This window comes from Tauraco erythrolophus, chromosome 9 (assembly GCF_009769465.1).
Source record: "Tauraco erythrolophus isolate bTauEry1 chromosome 9, bTauEry1.pri, whole genome shotgun sequence".
NCBI lineage: Eukaryota > Metazoa > Chordata > Aves > Musophagiformes > Musophagidae > Tauraco > Tauraco erythrolophus.
The window spans coordinates 14,216,083-14,241,142 of NC_141473.1; the positions used below are offsets into that span (position 1 = coordinate 14,216,083).

The 25,060-nt window shown below is 44.2% G+C and overlaps 1 protein-coding gene across 3 annotated transcripts in view; it reads left to right on the plus strand.

Moving 5' to 3' along the window:
- Positions 1 to 25,060, plus strand: part of SH3PXD2A (SH3 and PX domains 2A) — a 261,074-nt gene that overhangs the window by 158,935 nt on the left and 77,079 nt on the right. For all 3 annotated transcript variants that reach the window (XM_086616386.1, XM_086616387.1, XM_086616389.1), the window contains exon 6: positions 13,318 to 13,346. In XM_086616386.1, coding sequence (XP_086472512.1) covers positions 13,318 to 13,346 — 29 coding nt within the window. The remainder of the gene's footprint in view (positions 1 to 13,317; positions 13,347 to 25,060) is intronic.

Here is a 25,060-nt window from a genome sequence, read left to right on the forward strand (position 1 = left end):
TGCTTCTGTGCCTTGATGCCTATGATCTGCATATGCTTTAGATGCATATAAAAATGATATTTTCTTATATTTTCCAGAGTTATTTAATATTTAGTGCTGGTCACCTTAGAAAGTCAGTTGACATGATTCGAGGTGTTTTGGGACAAGTATATAGGCATATATTTGGAGACAACATTATTTTTTTTATTTTCCCTTTTAATTGAGTAAGGCTTAAAAGGAAGTATTAGTATGGATCTGTACATGTACGAGCAAAAACTTCTTCTGCCTCTGCAAAGTGACTTTTAAATTCTGTATTATGATCTATAAATGTGTGATGATATACCAACCAAGAAAAATTTACTAGAAGTTTTGATAATTTTGAATATGAGTCTATAAAACTTAGGGTTATATCTGTCCATCTCTAGTCTCAGGAAACTTATACTGGTCCAGGCTGAAATAGCTGTGCTATTTTCTTTGTTTCCTTCCCAAAATGAACTGAGCATTGAGATTGGAACAATCTCTTAACACCGTCTTGAAGTATAGGGCTTTTTAAAATTATTATTTCATACCCACAGTACAAAAAATAGCTTTGCCATTCACTCGTGGGGTGCTCAATAAATCCTTGTTCCGTGGGTCTCATACTTCCAAGGGTGGAGTACTCAGGAAACTTTGTGATGCTTCTTTGCAAATGCTATGTATTTTAGCTCTTTAACTTTTTGGGAGGCAGAAAACAGTGGGACTTGTTATCAGACTTGGGTATTTGAAAAGGGGTTATGGTATACTACCTTGAAAAGTAACCCTAGTGTTTGAAAGGTTTTATCTTTGGGAAGTTGTCTCTATTTTTCTGGCTTAATTGGTGCCTGTCAATGATAATTTGGAATCATTTAATGAATCCCAACAGTTATATTGGGCAAGACAAGTTCAAGACTTCTTTTTTCTTTTATGTTTTAGTGTTAGAACCGCAGAGGATGTTTTAAGACTGCCTGATGCTGGTACATTATCAGGGAAGACAAGTCTGCTTTTAGTAGTTGCCAATCCAGCAAAATTTACTAGATGCATTTACTAGATATGTTTTGGAGTTTTACAGTTTCTGAAAAAGCTCAGTTCAAAGGACAGTGATTAGAAAAGTTTCTTAGAGTTCATGAACTTGCAGTAGATATTACATGCCATGATTTATGTCTCTGACTGGTAAATTAAAGAGCCCCATGACTTGAAATATCTTTCCATGTGCCGCTTCGTAGAAACAGGCAGAAAACAATTCCAAGGTATATAAAATCGATGTCTTATAGAGAACTACATTACTTTTTAGTGTGCTGAAAAGATGTTTGATGTTGCAAGACAGTTAACTGACAACATGCTGTTGAGGCAGATTTGGGAAGCGGCCGTGTTTTAATCTCGCTGTTCTAACTGAAGGAAATGTAATGAGGAAAGGAAAAACTACAGTCACCAGATGAAGAAGTCGGAGTTCATAATGTGGGCTTGATCTTGTCTTCCCACGTGCATCATAAGTTTTTGTCTCTCCTGGAAAAAAATATTTACAATTCTCAGGGCCATATGTACAGCAGATGATTTAAAAAAGTCAGGATAGAGATCTACCATTAAAAGGGGATGTAAAACTAGCTAGGGCAATAGGGTATTTAGCAGTGCAAAGTAAGTACAGATGCAACAGCCATCTGCTGTCTATGCACATTGCGATCTTAATCTTTCAGGTCCTACTGCCCTTGGACACGTAGCAGGAGGAGCAAGACAGAGAGATCCAAGCAGCATGTTGCTAAAAAAGCAAGTGAGTAGGCAGAAGTGCTAGACACCGTAAGAACAGCACTAAAAAGGAATGCAAAATTGTATAATACCAAGCATCTGGCACGTTCTCCTTTATACTGGGAGCTTGGAGGTCTAGTAGGGCCCAGGCCTTGTCTGGAAATGTCTGTAACTCATTTCTTACTTTGCTAATTTAGAGCCTTTAAAATGTAAAAAGTGCCGATGGCAGCCTGGGAATTCCCTGCGCGAGCCTGCAGCATGTGGGCTGGTGCCAACGCTTGCACTGCATACTGGAATGGGCTGCAAGGAATCCTCAGGAGCGATGCTGAGACCAAGCAACCACTATGGGGTGGTTTTGAGGCTGGTATGGGGCAAAGGAGAGTGTGTGGGGAGGCTGTGAGTGGGTATCCTCGTGGCTTAGGCAGTCCAAAGGCGAAGGCTCTTCTACTTTGCCTTCCCAGTGGGCTCCCTCCAGGGTCCTGTTCCTGTGGGACTCCCCAGGGCTTGGTGTCACCAGCCCCTGCAGATTCGTCATAGGAACCACACTCGCAGGTGGGATGTGGCTGATGAGGGTATGTGAGTTGAGGGAGATCGCTTGTGCTGAGGGCTTTCCTGCAAGCAGGAGGGGAGAGCAGGAGGAAGGCAGCCTGAACCACTGTCGTTTGAGTCACTGCTCCTTTCTCGTGTCCCTCTGCCCAAAAATAAGGAGCAAGAAGAAATGGGAGAAAAAATAGTTGGATATTTTTGTTGTGTTTCTGTTACTTGTTTGGCAAAGAGGAAGTAAAAGGGTAATCTGATAGCAACCTACAGCTCGACGGTGAGTTACAAGGATGTTGGAATCAAACTCTTGCTGGTAGTGGCAAACAATACAAACAGGAGCAATGGCCACAAACTGGTGTGGGAGATTCAAACCAGACAATAGAAGAAGCTTCACAGAAAAGTTTGTTATTTCCTTAGTAGTTACCATTGTACTTACCATGATTATTCTCTCTGGCATATGGAAATTGTGGGAGAAGAGTTGATGTGCTGTTTTGAGATCCTTTACTTCAGGGAGTCATTGATTTTGGGGTGTTTCTTTGCTCAGCAACACCATAAGCAAAGCAGCAGCAGTGAGTGTAGCACTTATCGCTGCTAGCAATACATCTCCTGGCCATAGGCACTTTGCAGTGGCTCCTGTCCTTCTACTGGCATCTGTCCCTTGGCATGAAGAGACCTGCTCTGACGTATGCCTGGGACTGGTTGGATGCCACTGGCAGGTCAGGCCAGGCCATCAAAACTTTTGGGTTGCTGTTGCATCCCTGGCTTACTGCATGAGCTTGCTTAGTCACCATTTCTACATCCCTCATCTCTAAACTTGTGATTAGGTGACTCACTCTTATTGAATGCGTGCTTGATTAATTTATTAGATAGTCATCAACATATTTCATATGCTCTCTATTAAAGAATTGCATGTTTCTTTCCTTTAATATCTTCTGGAAACAGCTTAGGTAAACAGCTTAGACAGGGGAAGCTCAGTACTCTTTACAAAAAAAAAATAGCCTATAGGTTGACTCTCGTCAAGTAGTGGAGGCGGCATATGGGAGAATTGGGAATGATGAAGTATTTACTCAAATTGCTAGTTTCCGCTGCATTGAGGTCAGAGACACTGAAGGCACTGCAGCATTTATAACTGATTTCCTGAACAGTGTAGCAAATTGAGATGAGAGCCCTTTTCTTGTAACTCACATGTGCAACAGAAATCACTTAGCTACCATAAATCAGGGCTAAATTGCTTTTAAAGGCTCACAAAACATTTCTGAAAGAGACAGGATGAGGAAACCATTTTGCCACAGCAGAGTATGTCCCCATGATGAGTCCTATTAAAGCTTGATCAAAGAGCCTTATTGGCTTTTCATTAGAGCCTGGTTGTGTATAGTTGAAATTCAGCAGTGGTTTCAACAGAATAGGCACAGAAACATGCACAGGAGGTAAATTTAAGCAGGAATCTAGACCATCAAAGTATGTGATTAAGGACAATTTAATGTGCTGAATAATGCAGCGTGATTCGAATGTAATTTATCCTAATCCTGTCTGATCTTTTACAGGAGTATATATTATAAGGCCACAATTAGGTGAGACCAGGGCCCCATCTGGCCTCCTGTCTCCAACAGTGGCTTAGAGCCAGTACAAGAAACAAAGCAAATACAGAGTGAGCTTCCCTTGTGTATCCTCTCAGCTTCTGGCATTCAGCAGTTATGGGACGGTTTGGGTCAAAGACGCATCCAAGAGCATGGAGTACAATAGCCACCATTTATCCTTGCTTCATGAATTTATCTCATTGCTTTTTGAACCCATGCCTAGTTTTGGTGATTATAACATCTAACACCAGTGAGTATCATGATTCAGCTGCATTGCACGCAGAAGTTCTTCTCTTAGTTTGATTTAAACTGCTGTGCTCCAACTATTCTTCCTGGTACAGTAATTGAGTGGCAAAAGCCTTCTTGGACAAGCTATATCTGGACCTGGGGTTGAGGCTTGGAAATCTGTAACTTGCAAGTTTTCTCCTCTTCCTTCCCTCTCTCCTTTCACAAGGACTCTCTGGGATGAGAGTTTTGGGGCTGACGCTGTTAGTCTCCATGCCCTCGCCAGTGGAGGTGCTGGTATCCTGCCTCCCCTGAGCAGGCACAAGTTGTTGGGCAGTGGATGATGTCTCCTTTTGGGGAGGTTGCCGTAGGGTGGCAGTGCCACCATGGGATGGAGGAGACAGTGGCCGTGTACCGTACGTGTTGCTCCAGGCAAAGTTAGTCTGAAACAGCAGAAGGAAAATGTCCTTGGAGAGATACAGCGAAGGCACTCTGCCTTTTCTTGTATTCAGCATTCAGGCTGCAATTTAGAAACCCAGATGGACCATATTGATGCCAATCAGAGGCTGGACCCAAATCTCCTGTGGAAACTAGAATTTGAGGGGCCCACCCTCAAATCAGGAAGGGCTCGAAAAAAATGAAGCAAAGATTCAAAGTCTGTGCTGCCTTCGTAAGTGCTTAATCAGATTTGTACGATATATATACAAGCTCATTAGCCCAACTAGTTTATAAGGTACATTTGAATTTACAATTCTGATATTCAGTACTTAATTTGTAACTATGATTAGATGCATCTTTGAAACATATATTTTATCTGTGTGTAGATGTAAGAAAATCCCAAAGTGAAGAGCACGACTGGAAAAGCTACACATGAGAATGATTAATTTTTATTACCTTGTTTTTATCACTCAGCATTTATGTTATAAAGGCTATAATAAAGTGACACATGTTTGGTCATTGTAAGACAGAGATAAATTTGGCCTCCCCGCAAGGGACTAGCAAGGTCAGTTCAGAGGTGGTGAAGAACACTTCCACCCAGAGTTCTTGCTAAGGTAAATACATTTTTCTGTCCTGTGGAGAAATTTGCCATCTGAAGGAATAAACACGATAAAACAAAAACAGATGAGGATGTGACTCTTAGGCAAGATCTTGTTTTTATACTTCTTTCCAGGAGAAAGCTTGCTATAAACATTCGTGTTGCCTTTTTCAAGGCCGCTGAAGCCTTGCAGTGGAGGATCACATGGCATTAGCTCATTGCCCCAGTGTCCTGCAGCTTCCAGGTTGTGCCGAGCCATCTCTCCCTGGTGCCGGAGAGGCTAGGCTTTGCTGTCAGATCGCCCTGCCCTGTATGTCACAGTCTGGTGAAATGCTGAATGTGCGATTCCAAAGCCCTGTCTTCCTCCAGAAGGATCATTTAATCATAAAAAAATATAATTGTGAGAAATTCAAGAGTCTCCTTCTGCATTTCTTCAGCCTGAGCCAAATACTGAAGTTGCACTTTGGAGCCAAGTGATCAACTTCACTGCTGAGGAATCTTGGGACAGAAATCTGTGACATTTCCCAATCATTTAAGGAAGGGGCATGATGCCTCGAACCCGTCTCTCATCCTTCTATACCTTTTCTACACAAAAAATAAGAAATGGTAACAGCCGCCCCTAAACACTGTGGGTCTGCATGAGGCTGAGGTGGTCCCTGGGGATGTTGTTTGTCTCAGCTGTTTGCATTCCTTGCACCTCAGAGCTGGTGGCAGAGCTCAAGTTGTGCTGTGCGGGGCTAATCTCAAGGCTCCTCTGAGTGCAGAGCAGAGGACACTGGTTTTCCTTGTCCTGCACCTCCCCTTCATGATACAAATCCATGGATTCAGGTGCAGGGAGCATTGCTGGAGAGGAGGCAGTGTCCATTTCCTTCCGACCTTGGCTTTTCTGTGCAAGGTATGGTTATTGGTATAGGGGAGACCTCTTCTGCATATATAGAAGAGTTTCCAGTGTTTTGCTTGGCATTTCTTAGGAGAACTTGGATTGACTTTGACTTTATTGGATTCAGTGGAGCTGTAAGAAGTCAGCACTAAATAAGGACCTCTAGCTGGGTCCTGGTGAGCCAAAATGGGCCACCAATTGCTATGTGATGCAGAGAAAAATCACTGCAGCCTAACCAGAAGTATACAGGATATAAAGCTCTGCTGTTTGCTCTATACCAGCACTACAGCCATACTGATCATAGAATTCATACACAACAGAAAGGTGGCAGGATGGCAAAATTCTCTCTTTTGTGTTGTCTCTGTTCTCTCAAGGAGCTGGTTGCACAACAGTGGCTTACCCTTCTTAGCAGCAAGCAGAGACCACTTCCAGCCAGTAAGAAATGCCTGGGTTTGAACTCAGGTCTTCAGATTTTCTTCTTGTCCCTCGAGTCCCTTTTGCTCGCGGCAAGGAATTCTGGAGTCTCAAGACCGCCACAATAGGGCCCTTTCTGACAAGGATGGAAAGCTTGACCTCTGCTCAGAAAGGACAGATTCATGTTCGAGAGGGTTCCACAATGCAACGATTTATATCAGGAAATGAGCAGAATATTTTCTAAAAAAGAAGGAAAAAAGCCTTCATCTGTTTACTTGGCTCGGGGAAGAGATCAGCTGTGCTTTTATGATTTCAGAGGGGAGAAATGTATAGGAGGGGGAAAACGTATAGCTGTATGCATCCATGTGTTTGAGTTTGTGTTCCTGATGCATAATATGTAGAGTTAATTTTGCTTAATTACATGTCATATGGGTCTCAGAGCTCAGTGGGAATGGAAATACGTTCATGCACATGGTTAAACTTTTGCACTTTGAGTACCATGAAAGCAAATTTTAACCCTGCACTCTCCATATAGCTTTGGTGTGTTTGTATAGTGTTGAGGTGTTCAGGTTCTGCTCCAGCCATCAGCCCTGGTGACAGGCAGGCACCTAGTGACAGTTCTCAGTCACGCTTCATTTTGTGCCTTGCCTGAAATAGAAAACATCAGCCTGTCTTTTGAGCATAATCAGTTAGGAGAGTTTCAAGATGCAAATATATTCTCAAGGCTCAAGTTTCTGTACATTTAAAGAGCAGTAGCAAAGTATTTTTGTATTGGTTTACTTTAAAAACACTGTCACAGAATCCGATAGCAGTGGTAAGAAAAATAGTTTGTGAAAAAGCGATCTTCATTACTGACTGCAAACCGTATGAGTGTTGGGAAGGAGAGAGTGGACTTTCTTGTTAAAACATTTCTGTGCTTTTAATTGGCCTGGCAAATCATTGGCAATTAAATGATAATCCGAGTTGTTTGTTTGAAATGTCATACATCTTCACCGCAGCCTGCCCACACCACTAGAAACCTTTAGGAATTGAGGAGCGTGGGAACATAAATGCCTACAATGTATTTAAGCATGAATTAGCAAAAGCCAACAAATACAGACCAGTTTTAATTTATGTGTTAAAATACTCTAGAGGATACAGATTAACCTCCATTACTCAGAGTTTATCACTGTCTCATCTCCTTTGGACAGCAAACACTGAGAAACAAGACAGAAAGATGATTTACTCTCCCTTTAGCTTCTGTCTTGTCGGATGAAATGTCTGCTGTGCAGCTCCCCTAGCCGTGCTCCTCTGTGGCTCTGACAGCTCCTCGTGCTTTCCAGGCACTGTTTTCTCTCACGGTTGAAACTCACGGTTGTCTGAAATCTTTGCTAAATGAGTTGATGCTGAGCCTTGCTTTACTGACAGGCAGAGGCCCCGGGCTAAAAGGTGACGTATCTGAGAAAGGAGGAATCCCACAGAGTGAGTTTGCTGGGTCTGCTGTCCCGTGGCAAAGAGGAGAAGCTTTTAGAAGAGCCTTTGCATTGCGGGCACCACAGGGATGAGGTCCCCCGACTGAACATATCATGTCCAAGGAGACCCTGTACAGGAGCCAAGTTGCAGCCCTGCAGCCTCTCCGTTGATGCAGTGTTGCTCTGCAGAGTCTCCTGGTTCCTTCAGGAGTCTTCTGCTGACTAGCCAGATCTCCATGGAAGATGCAGGAGAAACCCTCTGGGACAGATACAAATCAAACTGAATTAGAAGTATGGCTAAAGAGATAGGCACAGTCCATCACAGATGCACCTAGTCATCTCCAGTCTTCTCCTCTGCTTGGAACGCTTCTTAGGCTTTATTGAACAAATGTCAGGATGCTCCTCATTTGTTAAACAACTTTCCAATTGTGCCAGTGCTTGTTTGTGTATGTCTGTATGTATTTAGATAGATGCAAACACACACACGCACACATCGATGTTTATTAACTCGCACTGAATACAGCAGCAAAGTCAGTCCCTAAAGAAAGGATGTGCCATAAAACTTTTCCGTAACATCATTAATATAACCTTCCTAATTAAATCAGATTGCAAGTGACATATAAATTCAATGACATATGATATTTTTATATTTCACATATTTCCAGACTGTCAATAGCTTAATGTGATAACAAGGCAATCAGCTCTACAGCAATGCTCATAGTCTTCCTTTCGCATTCATTGCTAGAGTTCAGATGAGTAATGTTATCCTGGTGTAATGCTGATGAGAAAGGAGATCCAGCCTCCCTCTCCTTTGTCATTAAAGAGTGTGTGCAGCTTGTGTGACATGCTTGGCACCAGTGATATTTTAATACCGCTAGCAGCAGGAAATACTTTCCTTGCCAGTAACGAGGTTCAGTGTCAGCTAAAGGTGGTGCCCCACAGGAAGACTTTTGACAAAATTGCTATATTTTAATATGAAAAAGGCTAGAAATACACTATTTTTGTGAAAGGTGTTTGTTCAGTATGGAGTGATCCTGGCTAATAAAGAAGGGACCTGCCAGAGCTATTTTTAGTTCCACTCGTGGGCTTCACTGCTATTCTTGTAGCTATGGCTGGAAGGAAAATGAGGATGATGGTGAATGGAAATATATGTGTGCGTATAAAGATAAAAAGATAAAAAGATAAAAAGAGCAAGAGCTAAAGAGTAAGTGAGCTTCCCTGTGTAGCTGCAGATGTGACATTCATTGTACCTTTCCTTGGAAGGGTTTTTCTTCTGCAAGGCCAGGTCTCTCTTCTGATTTAAGGGCTAGCAGTGTGCCAGGTGCAGTCTGTATTGCAGGAGAAGATCACTTTCTACTTGGAAGTTGTTACAGTTAAGAGAAACCATTAAATAATTTCCTTGATTGTTTTGGAGACATAATCCAATATTTCAGCCTCACACTAATGTTCCTCTGAAAATAATGAGACTGAGAAGTATTCACCTTAGAGATCGTCACTCAAGAGAGGGAAAAGACATCAGTGAATCACATGCAGAATAACAGAATATAAAAAATGAAGATGGAATCAGGCAGGACTCCTTGCTGCTGCCATTGCAAAGCAGCAGCACAGGCTTTCTTCATTAGCAGAAAAGAGACGAGTATGTATACAAAGAGCACTTTACACAGCAGGGAGATATTTGCAATATCATCTTTGCTCTCTGTTTCAACAGTGATTTTTTTTTCCCATCCTCACTGAGAGGAACAAATTTTGGCTTCCAGAGTTTCACTAGAGAGATGAGGATTTTATTTCAAGCCTCGTTTTATTTGGTACTGCTTTGTCCTGATTTTATGGGTGAAATGTGGATGTACAAAAAAGTGACCAGACAGGGAGACATGGCGTAGATGGACTTCTTCTGCCAAGTAACAAGTGATAGGACAAGAGGAAATGGCCTCCAGTTGCACCAGAGGAGGTTTAGATTGGATATTAGGAAAAATTTCTTCACTGAAAGGCTTGTCAAGCATTGGAACAGGCTGCCCAGGGAAGCAGCGGAGTCACCATCCCTGGAGGTATTTGAAAGATGTGTAGATGTGGTGCTTAGGGACATGGTTTAACAGTGGACTTGGCAGTGTTAGGTTAATGGTTGGACTCAATGATCTTAAAGGTCTTTTCCAACCAAATCAATTCTATGACTTCAGGAACTCCAAAACCAGAACCCGGTAAAACTTGACTTTAAAACTTACAGAAAGAATAAATGACAAAATGAAAACTTGGCCAATAGGTTGATTGTTGGCTTTTTTGTCGTTTTTTGTTTGTTTGTTTGTTTTTTGAGTGAGCCTCATGAGTTAGGGGGTGGTGGTGATTCAAATAAATATTTTGTCATCATCATTTAATATCTTGTGTAGGATGATCTCGGGCTGAAGACTGGAAACTAAAGCCAGAAGTTGCAGGTTCAGTTGCCTTCAAGATTTTGATACACTCTGGATCCTCTAATGATGCTAGTTACCTTCCTGATCTCAGAGGAATATCACTGAGCTACTTGCTGCTTCATCATCTTGTAAATGACCCTAAATTGCTCAGCTGTGCACTTTGCAGTGACAGTAAGGGGCTTTTTCCTTCTTCAAACTAACCTAGAGGTTTGGTTTCACCATGTGCAAGCCATAAGAGAAGCAATGATGGGTTTTGCAGAGCCAGAGCTCCTGGCCCACATGAATGGTTATTGCCTCTGTTGGCATCATGTTTGCCGCTGACCAGAAATGTGACTTGCCACATCATATCGAGTACAGTACTCTGCGCTTGCATTAGTGGTGTGATATGGAACATGTCTGCCCACTGCAGGGCAACTTAAGGGTGAGTAGACTTCCATAAATTGTCCTTTTGCTGTGGAAGAAATGCCAGCCAGATGAGGAACTGAACATAAAAAAGGAAAAAAAAAAGTGAAAAAGTTATTTATGGAGTAATATCTCTTGTCATCCCATGATATGTGTGTAGAAAGAAAAAACAGCTTCAAAATTTTGCTTTTTTTAAAAATCTCTACCTCCTTTAAATTGCATGGATGAGTCACGCTTTACAATTAAAAGAACAAGCCTCACTCACACAAGACCTAAAACCAGCTAGAGATTGGGCTGAAAGATGTGGGAGAGCATCCAGGATGGAGGTTTGAATTCTGAGCCTTTTGTGGTGTTTGCTGCTGTTGCACAGCGAGAGCACAGCCAAATCATCTTCTACTGTACTTTCCAAACCTGAGTACCAACTTCAGCCTCATCTAGTGGGCAAAGACATTCAGCAACATCTTTATCCATTTTTGGTTGCTTGTTTAACAATATCGGTCCATCAATACCCCATTTCTAATCACGTGAATTGGGTGATTTTTTTTTTCAAGTGGCCAAAAGGAGTTGGGTTTTCTTTTGCAACTTGAAAGAGGCTGAAGGCTCTTTCGCCTCTATCTAATGCCACTTGTCTTTTTCCTTTTGTGCATGCTCTGTTCACCTACAGCCTCTCTTGGGATGCTTGTGGGGTGTCCCCAGCATGCCTGACTGACGGGAGATGTATGCTGAGAGCCTTCTGGCAAGAGTAGAAGGATGGTTGTTTTTCTTTTCTAGGGATTGCACATAGCCACACCATCCTCCCAGGGCCCTTATGGGTGCTAACGTTTGCAAGAGCTAGGAGCAGCGTTTTTGCATGACAGAAGAAGGTGGGGACCGCAGTGTGCTGCAGAGGAAAATCCTAGCTCAATCCAGCTCAAAGCTGAGGGCTGACAAGTTCTGGGAGCTTTACTGCAGAAAACAAAGGGTGCAAGGGATTGAAGTGGACATCAAGCATGTGCATGGTGGAGATACTAGGTTAAAGCAACTTACATGTGTGGATCTCAGCAAGGTTTCACTTTCTTACCATTTAGTGCTGTCAGAAGAGAGGCAGTTCAGGGCAGGACCAAGCAGACTTTCACATGCCAAGAGCGCTGTATTGACAGCAACCACAAAGATCCAGGCTGGCATAGGAGCGGAGCTGGGGCAGAGGACTACATTTCGGGGATTGTGCCTTCCCTGGCTCATTCTGAGGGATCTCTGTTTTGGCCACCATATAGCAGGCATTATATTTGCATATGATATCACTTCTACAGAAGAAACAGTCTATTCATGAGCAGTAGCATCTTCACATCAAATACAACTGCAGGCATGCCTGAGAAAACAACCATTTAATTGAAGTCGAAATGACACCGGAAAATCCAAAGAGGGTGCAAACAACTCCCAAGTAGTTATTACTCACTGGAAGCAAATCCTAGACATGTAAGGCATGGGATGGCACACAAAGTGCTGGGAGAAACAGAATTTATGGGTAGACATGCCTCTACCCTCAAGACACGTGTTATTTCTTCAGATGATCCCCCAAACTCTCTTGAAATTAAATAAATAGTTTAGGATAATCCTTCTCTGATTCCTCTGGAGTACATAGCATGCTGCAAGGCACAAAACCCGACTCCTGATAGCCTGGCCCCCAAAACTTTAGAGGCTGCTGCCTGCCCCTCCAGTAGGATTCCTGCAAACGCAGCCTGCCTCTGCAGCAGGTTCATCGGCTGTTTTTCCCAGCATTAACACTGCCGGGTGCGGCGTATCACCATGCGGCGGGCACAGTGCCCGCAGAGTGATGCTGTCCCTGCCTGATCTGTCATTGCCCGGGCTCCTGCCTGTGCAGACCATTTCAGAGCTGGGTCTGAGAGGCTCCAGAGAGCACCAGGAGGAAGCACAGCCATAGCGAAGTGTTTCTGTCCTTGGTTCTGCTTATCCTGAATCGGTTCTCGCAGCTTCCTTCTGTAATTTCTTCCCACTTCTGTAGCAACTGTCTCAGCTTTCACCTCTTCTGCCACAAGCCAAGGTGCCAGCACCCTTTAAATCACTACAGAAAAGTAAGCGTGCATTCCCCATGCTGGAAGAAAGAAGAAAGGACAAAGTTTGGTTTTGTTTTTTTTCCCCTTGCGGAAGACAAGTGCTTGTCAGAGATAACTAGGAGGGGTCTGGAGGTTCTTCACAAATTATCCTCTGCAAGGAGAGGACTGCAAGTGATGCCACATAAGCCTGTAGCAGCTGCACCCCTGCAGCAAACAGTTAATATTCTCTTTCCTCTCTAGGGGAAAGTCAGGGGTTAATTCAGTAGCTGTACGTTTAATAGCTCAATTTAAAGGGGAAAAAATGACACCCTTCTCCCCTGCCTTGCTAGTTGTGGATGGTTTGCTCTGTGTTGGTCACATGCTCCCCGAGCCCCTGGTGCTGCAGAAGCCCCAGCTGCTGCTGCTGATGAGCGGGTGCTGCTCAGGATCCGTCCCGGCCCCTGCCTGTCAATGCCTTGCAGTCCTGACCTCCTCTTTAAAGGAGGGAGCAAGCAGGATGAGCCCTTGAGCGTATGGGTGGAAATTTGGGAGGCACCCGTTCTCTCATTATCATTTCCAGCTCTAACCATGTCTATTTGTTGTTGTCTTTTTTTCAGGGACTATGGATCTTCAAAGAGAAAATCAGGTAAGAAATCAGACTTTCTATGTACTGCATGATTCCAGAGAGGACCTTCCTCATCCCCTCACCCCCTTTTTTTAACACCTTTCCTTTATCTTGTGTTGCATGAAATTGTGTAGCAGTTTAACTTTTTATTGCTGAAGCCTGCTAGAGACAGGCATGAGTTTCTTTCCTTTTCACTGGAGAGGAAAAGAAACCCACCTTCTATGGTATTGCAGTTAAAATGACTGCTCTCTTCTGCCTGTATTTATACAGCTCCTTCTCTGGTCTGAGAGGATAATTGTATTGAATTTCTCTCTTTCATTTTTTTTTAATTAAGTCAATCTTTACCTGAGCAAACAGCCCAAATGCAGCCTGAGAGTTGGGGTCCTTTTCCAGAGGAGAAGGGAATGCTTTTCTGTTCTGGTCCAAATATTTTTTTTTTGCTTTTCCTAAAGGCTCTGATGAGGCTTCTGATGCAAAATGCCTGTGTCTGGGTTTGGGCTGTCTCAAAGGCTCTAGCTCAGTGTTTTGTTTTTAAGATCCTGGATTCAAATGTCTTGAAAACCCTGATCTGAAACGATATAAATCAAGCTTGTCTCCTCCTCTTGTAGCTCTTAGTGATTTTTACAGATGTGTTTTCGATAGGGTTGTGTAGTTATGTGCTTCTGGGTTTGGCTGCTCTGAGCTGGATGTGTTAGGGCTTTTTCTTTTTTCTTTTTTTTTTTTTTTTCCCCAAGCAGCATTGAGCACCTGCAACTCTCATTGACTTTGTTTGGAGTCGTGGGTGCTCCAAATTGCATTCAGGGCATTGAAAGAGAGGTCTTTCAAACCAACAGCAACTCCTGGAAAACTCTGGCCTCTGTGCAGGGGAGGGGAGGATTTTTTCTTCTTGCTTTTTAAGATGATGAAGAAACACTGCAATGGCTTAGTCACTGGGAAAGAAGGGAAGATAAATGTAATATACTGAACTTCAGTGAATGTCACTGCCTAGGTTGATTTGTTGGTTAATTATGAGAGCTTTTATGCTGCAGTCCTGTAATAAGCTAAGTGATGCACTGAAATGGATCTGTTGCTTGGCCCTGCCATCCTGTGCATTAAATAGCTGTTGCCTTTGCAGGCCAATACTTGCGGTCCTTTTTTCCCTGAATTTCCCTGAAGTGAGCGGTGGTAATGAAGAGGCAAGCATGGTACACAATGCTGGCCTGACGTGATAAACTAGGGCATGCTTAATCTTTGTAGGAGATGAGGAAGATGGTCTGAGTTGCAACTAAAAAATGAGTCCTTTTAGAGAGATGCAGTGGCACTTCTAGGACCTCTTAATATTAAGTAAAGTGTTTGTGCACAATGGGCAGTGAATTAGATTGGTGGCAGAAATTTCTTTAGAGGCACAGACCATAAAGGTACAATCAGCAGAAGGCAGAGCTGAGTGCAGGAGCTTCTAGCTCAGAGTGACACAGCCCCAGCACTGGAGGCTTTTTTGGTCCATGTAAAGACCTTTGAAAAATGTTGCTGAAGTCTCTGGGGCGGCCTGATTTAGCACTGACCTAGAACAGCATTAGCAAATTCGGAGAGCTTTGGGCTCAGTGCATCAGCTGACATCTACAGGAGTTAAAATATTCTTGCAAGAGATGTGAGGAATTGCTTTGTGAATGTGAGAAGCTGCTCCTCCTTCATTCCTGTGGCTCTAGGAGGAGACTGGAGCTGATCTGCCGTGGCATTGGGGGAAGAGAGGTTAAGTTGAGTGAGTGCAGCAGAGATGCCAGTTGTGGATGCTGCCTTGCTGGGCTCTTTGACCTCCTGCTCTAAGCATTCCAAATAATATGTTTATCCATACCTGCGAGGGATGGATGCTCAGGTCACATTCCATCCCTTGGCTGTCCCATCTCCACGTGCTGCTGGGTCTCCTTTTGGGACTGTTTCGTTTTCTCTGCTTCTTGATGCTTGGCTGCTTGCACGGCTAAGGCTTGGAAACAGTGGGATTTAGGGACGTTCTTTCTCCACTTACCCTGTACTAAGAGGAATGTGAAGCAGCTCTGTGACCAAAGTGAGCTGCATAAAGGGATTCTGTTCTCGGCCATCTTCTTGCCTGATTTTAGAGCAGCAGCGGAATGCTTTATTCTACTGGGAGCTGGATATTGTGGGAGTATGTGCACAATGAATGAAGGAATATGCCAAGGGAGTTGGTAGTTACAGTCCCTAACAAAGACCAGCTTTATGACACTTGAACAACTGATGGGGTAAAATAAGCACAGATTTCCAGGGTGTGCTGTGAGAGTCTTTTAAGATAACAAATACATTTGAAAGGTAGTGTCCTCCATAGCACAGACACTACTGTCTTTTAAAGAGACAAATAGGTCCTGATAAATGCAAGCACCTCCCAACAAATCAGACCTGTGAACACATCTTCTATCTTGACCAGAGATGTCCTTAGAGGAGGTTTTTGGGTGTGAGCATGGCTGATCTGCACTGTCCAGCAGGAATCCCACAGCTGCTGTGGCCCAGGCATGTGCAGGCATGACACAAGCGTGGCTGATGGCAGAAGCATTTGGGGAATGCCTCTTGACAGGCAGCATCACCTCTACCCTGACCTCCATTTTGCCAGAGTGTGCATCTAGCTAGTCCTGTACTTGCCCCTTAGAGCAGGGAGAAATTAGGTAAGTTCAGAGTTTAACAGGAGTTATGGAAACACTTATCACTGCAGCTGATACTGGCTGTAAACATTTGAGACCTTCTAAACCTAATGCAATAGTGTGGCATGTCCTTAGCTAAACAGAAGGGAGCCTTGCATGGCTCTGGGGCATCTCTGCATGCCAGCCCTGAGCCAGGATTCCTCTTCTGCATAGTGCTATATAAACATGTAGCCCTTTACTTGGATATGATCTAATTATAGATGCTTTAACCCACAGTCAGCTTAGAGACCTGGAGCTTCACTGAAACAACTGAGGCTCTGCGTGGGCATGGGTGCTTGCTGTGGCCTGAACTGCCACATGTGCTGTTACCTTGGATTTGCAGGGCTCTACTTGACATGCTGCAGAGCTGCTTCGGAAAGCTGCCTTCGTATTTCTAGTCAATTGAATTGTTGTGCTATGACCATCTGTCAGTGCTGAAGAGACCTCTGTACAGCTGTAAGGAGTGGTTACGGTGGGCATATTCTGTTACGCTCACAACAAATGGTCTCATCGAGGTCTCTCCAAAGACCCTCTGTGGCAGAAAGGAAAGGAATTATATTTCAGGCGCCAATTTGTTGATCACGTTAACCAAGCAAACAGCAACTCATTTGTTATTCAAAATTGGCATTACTTCTATGCAAGCATCCATTGTGTAGTTTTCTCTCCTCAAATCAAAATAAGGGCAGAATTGCTGCAAGTCTAGTAATGGATATTTGCATGGTACATTACAAACCACAAATTAGGTTAATCCACTCTGCAAACCCTACCAGCTACCATCTGTGCATGGTGAACTAATTAACCCTTGAGACTTCTGCTAATCCTGATATGGCATGTAAAAACCAGTTGGAGTAGGTTTCCCCCCAAAGATGTCCCCATCCCCCTTCCCTTTGCTGCCTAGAGCAAGTTTCAGACTCCTGGAGTAAGATGATCTTGCTCTCTTTCCTTGCTGAGAATCTTTCTTGTCTGGTTTCATGCCAGAGTTGTCAGATCTCCAGTCATGAAACTGAAGCAAGCATTTGGGACCTGGTGTTTGGTGGCGATAGGGAGTTGATGTGGGCTCCATAGCTTTTCCATGCTGAGTCTCAGTGCTGCTCAATTACTGAGAGGATTCTCCTTGCTAACAGTGGGGTCAGACCTGGCAGAAAAGATGCTGCTTCACCTTTGCTTTCAAAGCTAAGGCATGGATCTCTGCCACCAGCCTTGCAGACAGCCAAGCCCTTGTGCTCACTTCTTTCAGTGTGTGCTAGCAGGAGTACTGCTGGCTACCCTCTTCTGAAATCATGACAAAAAAACTCTACTGTTTGCTTACTCCCACTGCTCTGACTGCTCAGCTTGCTGCTGGGGGCACAGCTGGCTTCAAGCTTTCTCAGGCACCTTGTTGCTATGCAGGAGGATGCCCCTCCAAGTGAGAGGGAGTAAACTAAAAACCAAAAAAAAAAAAAACCAAACAAAAAACCAACCAACCACGTTTATAGCTCCATCAGTACTGCAGTGTCTGCTTTCTCTAGTTGATGAGATTCTGGCTGTACTTTGGTGGAGTCTGCCAGCTGAAGTCTATTTAAGTAGCCACTGTAGTTGAGCACTTAGAATATTAACTTAAGAATTTGGTCCAAGCCGGTGTAGCCTCAGTGAGGATGCTGATGAGGCTTGGCTTCCTCAGCAGAAAGAACTATCCTTCAACTCAGTCCCTGTGTCCAATTTTTGGACTAGCAGAATATGGCAGCACTCAGACAACAATGTCTGCTTCCTTTCCCTCCTGTAATCTAAAACTAGGAAGGATATATCTGCTGGCAAGTAATTAAACGCTTCAGAGTCCATTGGAAGCTACTTCTCAAACTTTTTATAGAAACATCTGTAATGCTCTCTTTTCCCTCAACAGGGAAATTAAGTAGAACTGAGAGTTGCAACAATGACGGAAGTGAGGCCTCCAAGTGAAAAACAAGCAAATCACTGTAACAACACTGAGGGCCCTCGTGGCTGATCACTTTGTGAGATTGCTGCCTTGGGCTTACGGGTGGAGCTGACAGCAAGAGTTGTTTCTTTAGCCTAATTCTTCATTACTAGGGAAGCCCCCTTCCTCACACTCGCATGCTGAGGATGTGTGCTCTGTCATCTTCAGGGAGATAACTCAAAAAAACCACCAGCAATTAAGGTATTAGGGATAGTCTTTTCTGCTTCCTTTGTAATTGCAAAGGGAAATGGCTTAACTTTGAGCTTTTTCTGTCTTTGCAGCTGAGCTGTGCTCATCACTTCAGATCTTAACCTTTCTGATCCTTTCACACTGCATATGCCTAGGCTGCACTTACAGCTCCGTGGCATGCCTTTTTTTTTTTATAAATGAGCTTTATTTTCTTAACTTCCATTTGAACTGCCTCCTTTGAGGTGATGTGGCAAAAACAAATGGTTTGTGCGAGCCCTTCTGTGCTTAATCATTCAACAGGGTCACAAATGTGTGAGCCATTAGCTGGACCAGCAAGGCTGTGTGGCTTGAGCTGTCTCTACCTGTTGCAGAACCTGGGTGCTGACCCTAGGGACAAAGCTTGTTGGCACAACTAAGTGCAGAGGCCTCTGCCAGCTTCATAGCTAGATGCCTACTGCGGAGCTACAGAGAGGAGGGAACGTAGAGCCTCTAGCCCTGGCAGATATTTTATGATACTTGTAGATATCTGCAGTGGAGGAAGAGGGAAGGACCTTTCCAAGAGAGGCATGGTGCTTCCTTGAGGCTGTTGCAGTGTTGATGGGATGTCATCTCAAGTGATGGATGCCCTTTTAATATTAGAAGAGCTGTGGACACAACTGCTGGTATGCTGTGGGCATGCCTTAACTTACTCCATTGGCTGTTAAAACTGTCTTGATTTTTTTGGGGGGTTTTTTCCCCCCCTCTCAGACAGAGGAAGCCTGAACCTTTTAAATGGGTTCTCAAAGGGGCCAAATCTAAAAGCGTGTTACTAAAGATGTTGAAAAATCCAATTAACTAACATGGTGAATCCCAGCATGAGGCAATGCATCTTCTGTCAGGGTGATGACTGCAGCAGGTGTCTTGGGGCTACCTGCATTGAGTGCATGAGTAACAAAGCAGGCAGTTGCTCATTGCTTAATGAATCTGAGCTCAGGTGATAGCAACAAAGCTAGAATGTGTTTTTTAACTCAAATGTTAGTTTGAGTCATTCTGCTCTTGTGGTGTTTATCTTTGAAGTCTGTCTCACTATACTCCATCTGAAAGGAAAGCTTCAGTTTGGAAGATTATCTTTTTCTTTTTTTAAGCTGGGAAATGGGGATCTAAGTTTGTCCGAGCCCATGGCAAGGTCTCAGGAACATCTCAAACCATGTGGCTTGGGCTTGGTGTCTTTATCCTTGTAAGAAATCTCCAGTATGACATGATCCCTGCAGACTGAGGCATGTGCTCTTGTTTGTCTCCTGATGAATCACACACGCGTGCTATGTTCCTTGCATTGTTTTCTGCAATTAGTGCAGGAACAGCGACAGTGGACTGACTTCTTGGTGCCATTTGGCCTGTTGATGAGGATGGCTGAACTACGTACTTTGCCAGCTGCTATTTTGTAACTTCACAAACATGTACTGACAGGATTGCTCCCGATCAGAAATCGGGATCTGTTCTCTCATCATACAATTAACCTTCTTGGCTGTATGTACTAATTACTGCATGGAATTCAAAAACAGCAGATTCTGGCAGAACATTTTGGTTCTCACACAGCTTGCTTTTTTTTTTTTGAAAAAAAGGAGGATAAAGGATTTAGTAATACAAGACGGACAGAGTAGGCAGAAGCATAGCAACAAAGGACCAAACAAACCTTAGCATATAATTACTGGGGATGTACATCTTGGGCCTGGTTCTGGAAGGAGTTAGTAGTTAATGATCCTAATGTGCATCCTCAGAGCAGTCCTTCATGACAGAGCTTCCTCTTCTCATGATGGAGAATTATTCTTCCTCAACTTCTGAATTTTCTAAATTCTAACTTGTGTTCAGTTTATTGGCTTTTGCCTAATGCAGTAATTCCTAAACCAGTTTTCTTTCCTGATTTTTTTTTTTTAAACAAGCTTGCAAGTCACTATTTTATTTTATTTTGTAACAAGTTCTTCATATAATTAAAGAAACAACCACTCTGTCTTTTCCCAAGCAGGGCTATTGCTCTCTGCTTAGGTGTGCTGGTATAGAGTGGGATTTGAGGAAGAGCTTCAGCTAAGTCAGGCAGACTTCATGTCCTTGCAGCCTCTGTGTGTGTGTGACCCAATTCTGCATCTTGACTTAAGATGGGAATCTGTCCACTCCAAATCCAGCCTGTGCTATTCTGGCAGGAGGAAACTGATCTCACACTTCTCCCTGTACACCATATTTTTAAAGTCACTGTTTAAACTGAAATGTTTTGGACTTCTGCCTGAGGCTACTGAAGAGAAGAGCAGATAGGAGACTTAATTCTGCACTGCTTTGGTTTTCTGCTGACAAGACATGTGGCCTGTTAGATGTATAGGATCACTGTCATCTACTGGGTGGCCCATATGCTGGGGTGGGAGGAAGACGGGATGAGAGGAGGAACTGTTTGTGCGCTGTGTGGGTTTTTTGTTTTGCTCCTTGGCTTTTAAACTTGAGTGTGGGGACAGAGTACAGGATTAGGGAAAGGAATGTGTTTGTGCTCTTTGCCGTTCCTAGTTCAGAGTTGATGCTGTGCAGAGCCCTGTGTCAGGGAGCGAGGGCAGGGAGGCTGGGCAGGCAGGGAAGGGCTGCAAGTATGAGGTGTGGCTCGAGCACCGCCATGGCAGAACAGTGTGCACCCTTGCAAATACCTCCGAGAGCCTTCAGCTGAGCACCGAGAAAGCACTTGGCGCCTTTGGGGGTGTGATGGCATTTCTTGTGGTTTCAAGGAGTTCTCTCTTCTCCATCTGCTCCTGTTCTGCCTTCCTCTCCACTCTGTCGGTGGCAGATGGTATTAACGCTGCCTGCGTGGGTTTTTCCTCTCTTGCACAGAGAGAACTGTGTGGTATCAGGTTTTGATTTTGGCATGTTAGATCAGGCAGGTGAGAAATGCTCTTGGGAGCTGGAGTGGAGGGTGATTATCCTCAGCATTTGCAGGAATCCATACTCAGCACAGACAGGTCTGGCTGGCTGAGAGGAGCAGACCTCTTACCTGGGTGTTTTAGATAACTTAGTCTCAGGCTGGTGAGTGCCTGAAACTTGAATCTCTTGTGAGAAGGAAGCCTGGATGGCAGTGTTTGTCCTTAGGATATTGAGAGCACTCACCCTTAAAACAGCACTCCCCAGGTGCCTCCAGCTTAGTGCACAGTTTTATACCTGTCACATTCTGGCTGGCCTATGTCCAGGCTGTGTGACAGGCAACATCATCACCAGTCTGCTCTGGGTCAAGTGGCTCATCTCGCCAGGGGTGGCTGGAAGCGTTGCTCGCGAAGGTGGTCAGCAGGAGTTATAACGTATGCATCAGTTGGCCAGCTCAGTCTGCTGCTGGTTAAAACAGGCTGCCTGGACATGCTAATGCTGCAGTATGTTTTCTGTTCTTGTCAGTGTGACTTCTTCACAGTTGACATGTGATTTTTGCCTTTATTTTTTATTTTATTTTTTTAACCATGCATGAATCCTAGTGTGTATACATACCTGTGAATTTCCAAGTGTGATGGCTGGGGCTTTTCTGCCTTCTTCCTTGGCAGTGTTGGAGTGTTTGGCAGTGTTTTTTTTCCTCAGAGGGGTGATGCTCTCAGTTTGTACAGCTGTAGATCTGGATTAGCATTCAGATATTCTAGGCACTTCCCAGCAAAACTGGGAACTGCTACACAACTGTATGTGCAGGGGCCATACCACAGTGATCATGTGGAAGCAGTCCTTGCTTGCCATGTAGAAAGAGTTAATGTGAGCTATGGCTGCTAGAAGAAAAACCAAACAATCCTGGATACTTCTGGGTCTGGGAATGGGATCAGGATGGGCTTTTGCAGAAGTAAACAGAGTAGAAAATTGGAACTAAGTCATCCTTAGGTTTATACTTTTAGAAAGGACGAAGGACTGAATGAGGCTGTAGAAATGCAGCTGATGAGTGTGTCGCTGTGCAGTTTGTTGAGCACACGATCCTCTTGCCATGCTGCTCCGTTCTGAGTCGGGAAAGGGCTCTCTGGCTGCGGATTTCTCCCCTGCAGGAGTGAGTTATCCAGATGATGAATTTCTGAGGCATGCTCGAGTCACGTGAAAGCCAGATGTGAACGTTTTCCAAGCAGTGTGTGTGGGTCTAGCGTACGCCAGGCAGCTCTGCTTACGTGGCAAGTGGAAGTGGTCTGAGATTGGTCTGCGGCGTGGTGCCGGGGTGGTGAGGAGCGCGGCAGCTCCCAGAGCAGCCACTTCTGCCAAGGAGAGGAAGGTGCTCGCTGGGCTTGTTGCTGCGACTGAGCACATCTGCCTTCACCCCCTGCACAAATGCAGCACCTCCTCCTGAGTACAAGCCCTGCAGAGGCTGTTCGTGATGGGGCTGAACTCAGTGAATAGGATAAAAATTAAAAGCATTATTTAATGCCTGGTGGCAGTCCTCTTACTCATGCACTTTAGCTGCATTTGCATGCTTGATAATCTACTAGTCAAATATTTTTTTCAAGATGGAGTCCTTTAAGATACTGCCTCTTGAACAGATGGCATGGGGAGTGGAGGTGATCTTCTGCTTTAGGTATATAGAAGAGGAGAGATGTCTGCAGGGATGAGAGATTTACTTTAAAACAGTGTCCCAGTGAGGGGGGGGGGGGGCGGGCAGGAAATTGAATCTGTATTCCTTCAAGAACTATCTTAAAACACTTGCTTTAAACATGGTGCATCAGCATCCCACAGACATAAGAGCAAGGAAAGCTTATTTAAGCTGCTCTGATGAGGGACAGAGGTGGCTGCTGTTTGCCCAACAATCACAGTAAAAAATAAATCTCTCATTATGGTAACTAGGAAGGGTAATGGCTGACCAGGCCCACACTGGGTCAGGCACTGGGCACAAATGTTGTTTTTGTTTAGGTCCCTCTGGAGCCTGGAGGAAGAAACATCAATGGTGCAGTTCAACAGGGTGCCTTGAGCAGTGGTGCTTGAAATGAGTCAAAACACTTGCAACCTTTCTGTGTCATCTTCCCATTTCTATGGCTATCTGTTGTTCTCTGCCTAATTGAATGAGTTAGTTGTGTGAGTCAGGAATGTGTGAAAATGGTTCCAATTCAGTTAAGGCTCATCTGCGTTTTTCCTCTTTCCAAGCTGTTTTACAGCCATGTTGTAGAGCTACATATAGACTCTGTATCAGAGTAATTCTCAGTTAAAAGTATCTACTTGCATTCTTGGGGGAGGTTAGCAACACCAAGTATTTTTCTCTCCCTCCCCTAGTCTGGTATTACAGCATCTTATTGCCTTCCCATTTAACCAAAGTGTCAAGCCCCAGCTGAAGGAGAAAGGGCTACAGGAGATAAACATGGAGACAGGCTGACAAGGTATGGTCAATGGGTCTGGGGGATGAAGGGTTTGGAGACGGCTCACAAAGGTATGGGGGAATACTGAGCATGGTGCCCTAGCTGCAGATGGGAGCAGAAACAAGCCTCACAGTTCTGGGGTTCCTCATTGAGCTTTCTGCTCTTGGTTGTATGGATGGCCAGCCTCACCTTGTCAGGAGGCAGAGAATGTTCCTCAGCTTGTCTGAAGAGGGCAGAAAAGAAGCAATGAGGGGAGAAGTGGAGGCAAAACCCTGGCAAGAAGCTCTGGAGGAGCTAGAGGAGAGATTGAACAGACTGAGCCTAGCCCCCTGGGGTTCCTTACCTGCTCGGGGCAGTAAGGTGTCCAACCTGAGCACCCAGGACAACAACATGGCACTTCATTTATATCAGCTCCTTGGCAGACTTGGCCTCCAAAATCTAGATTGAAATAAAGGCTTAATTTCTGGTTTCTGTTCCGCCATATGTGACGATCATTACAGTAAACAAGACTCCAGGCCACTTCTAAGAGATGAACACTTCTAAGGAACAGCTTGGTCAGCCCACTTCTTGCTGACTTATCAAATACCGCTGCTTGGATGAGAACACCCCCATTCTTCTCTTAATGCCTTTTATTTGGACAGTGATGAGTAGAAGAAGCTTCTACCTCCCCCAGCTCCAGTTTGAAGAATCGCTGCCAGTTACTGGACCACCAGTGAAGTTCTCTGAAGTGAAGTGGAGTGCTGATCATTGATTTCCCAGGAAGCCTGTATAGTTTCAGTTAGAAAGATTGTACTGCTTTGTCTCTTTTCACCCTTCCAATTAAGACAGGAAGGGTGTATGTCTGGGAAACGAATCTGCAGAATGCTCAGCTGCACTCACTCCTTGAATAACTGAGCCAGTAGTACCTCCTCACGAAGAAGACTAATGACCTACAGAATTGATCACTGTGGGGAAAAAGTCAGTCTTTTCACAGTCTCTACAGATGTCAGCATCTCTTCAGCATGGCCACTTGTTCTTATAATCCTTTTCTTAGTATTTTAAGGTGCACCTTAACAGCTGTAGGGAGTCTTTAGCATTCCCAGGTGATGTTTGAGGTAGGGCTTCATGGGAGTGGAATAGTTTTATTAATTAAATGGACCTAGGATTGTTATCTCCAATGGAAGGCAACTCCTGTAGAACAGGTCATGCCTATATAATTAAACTTTTTTACCCTCCAAAGCAAAGCAGCCACATCCAGATCACTTGTTTGGACTTGTCTTTGGCCCATGCTAACTTCTCAGTTATGTGCAGAAATCATGTGGGGCAAGGGCTGCATGGCCAGAACTAAAACCATGCTTAGACTCATGACCAGTGTGATCCAATTCCTTGGAATTACTGCAGAAATACTGTTGGGCAATATGGCTAGACTGCTATACAGACACTAGCTTAAAAAAAAAGTTTGTTATAAAGATCCCTGATAGCTCTGGCAATATCAACCTGTGATTCTTTAGGAGAGTGTTCCTTCTGGCCTTTACAGCATGATGAAATAACGGATGCCAGACTCAGTATTGAACTGAACATTTTCCACAATGTTACTGACACAAACAAACCTGTATCAGTAGCTACTGCTAAAATGCCTGT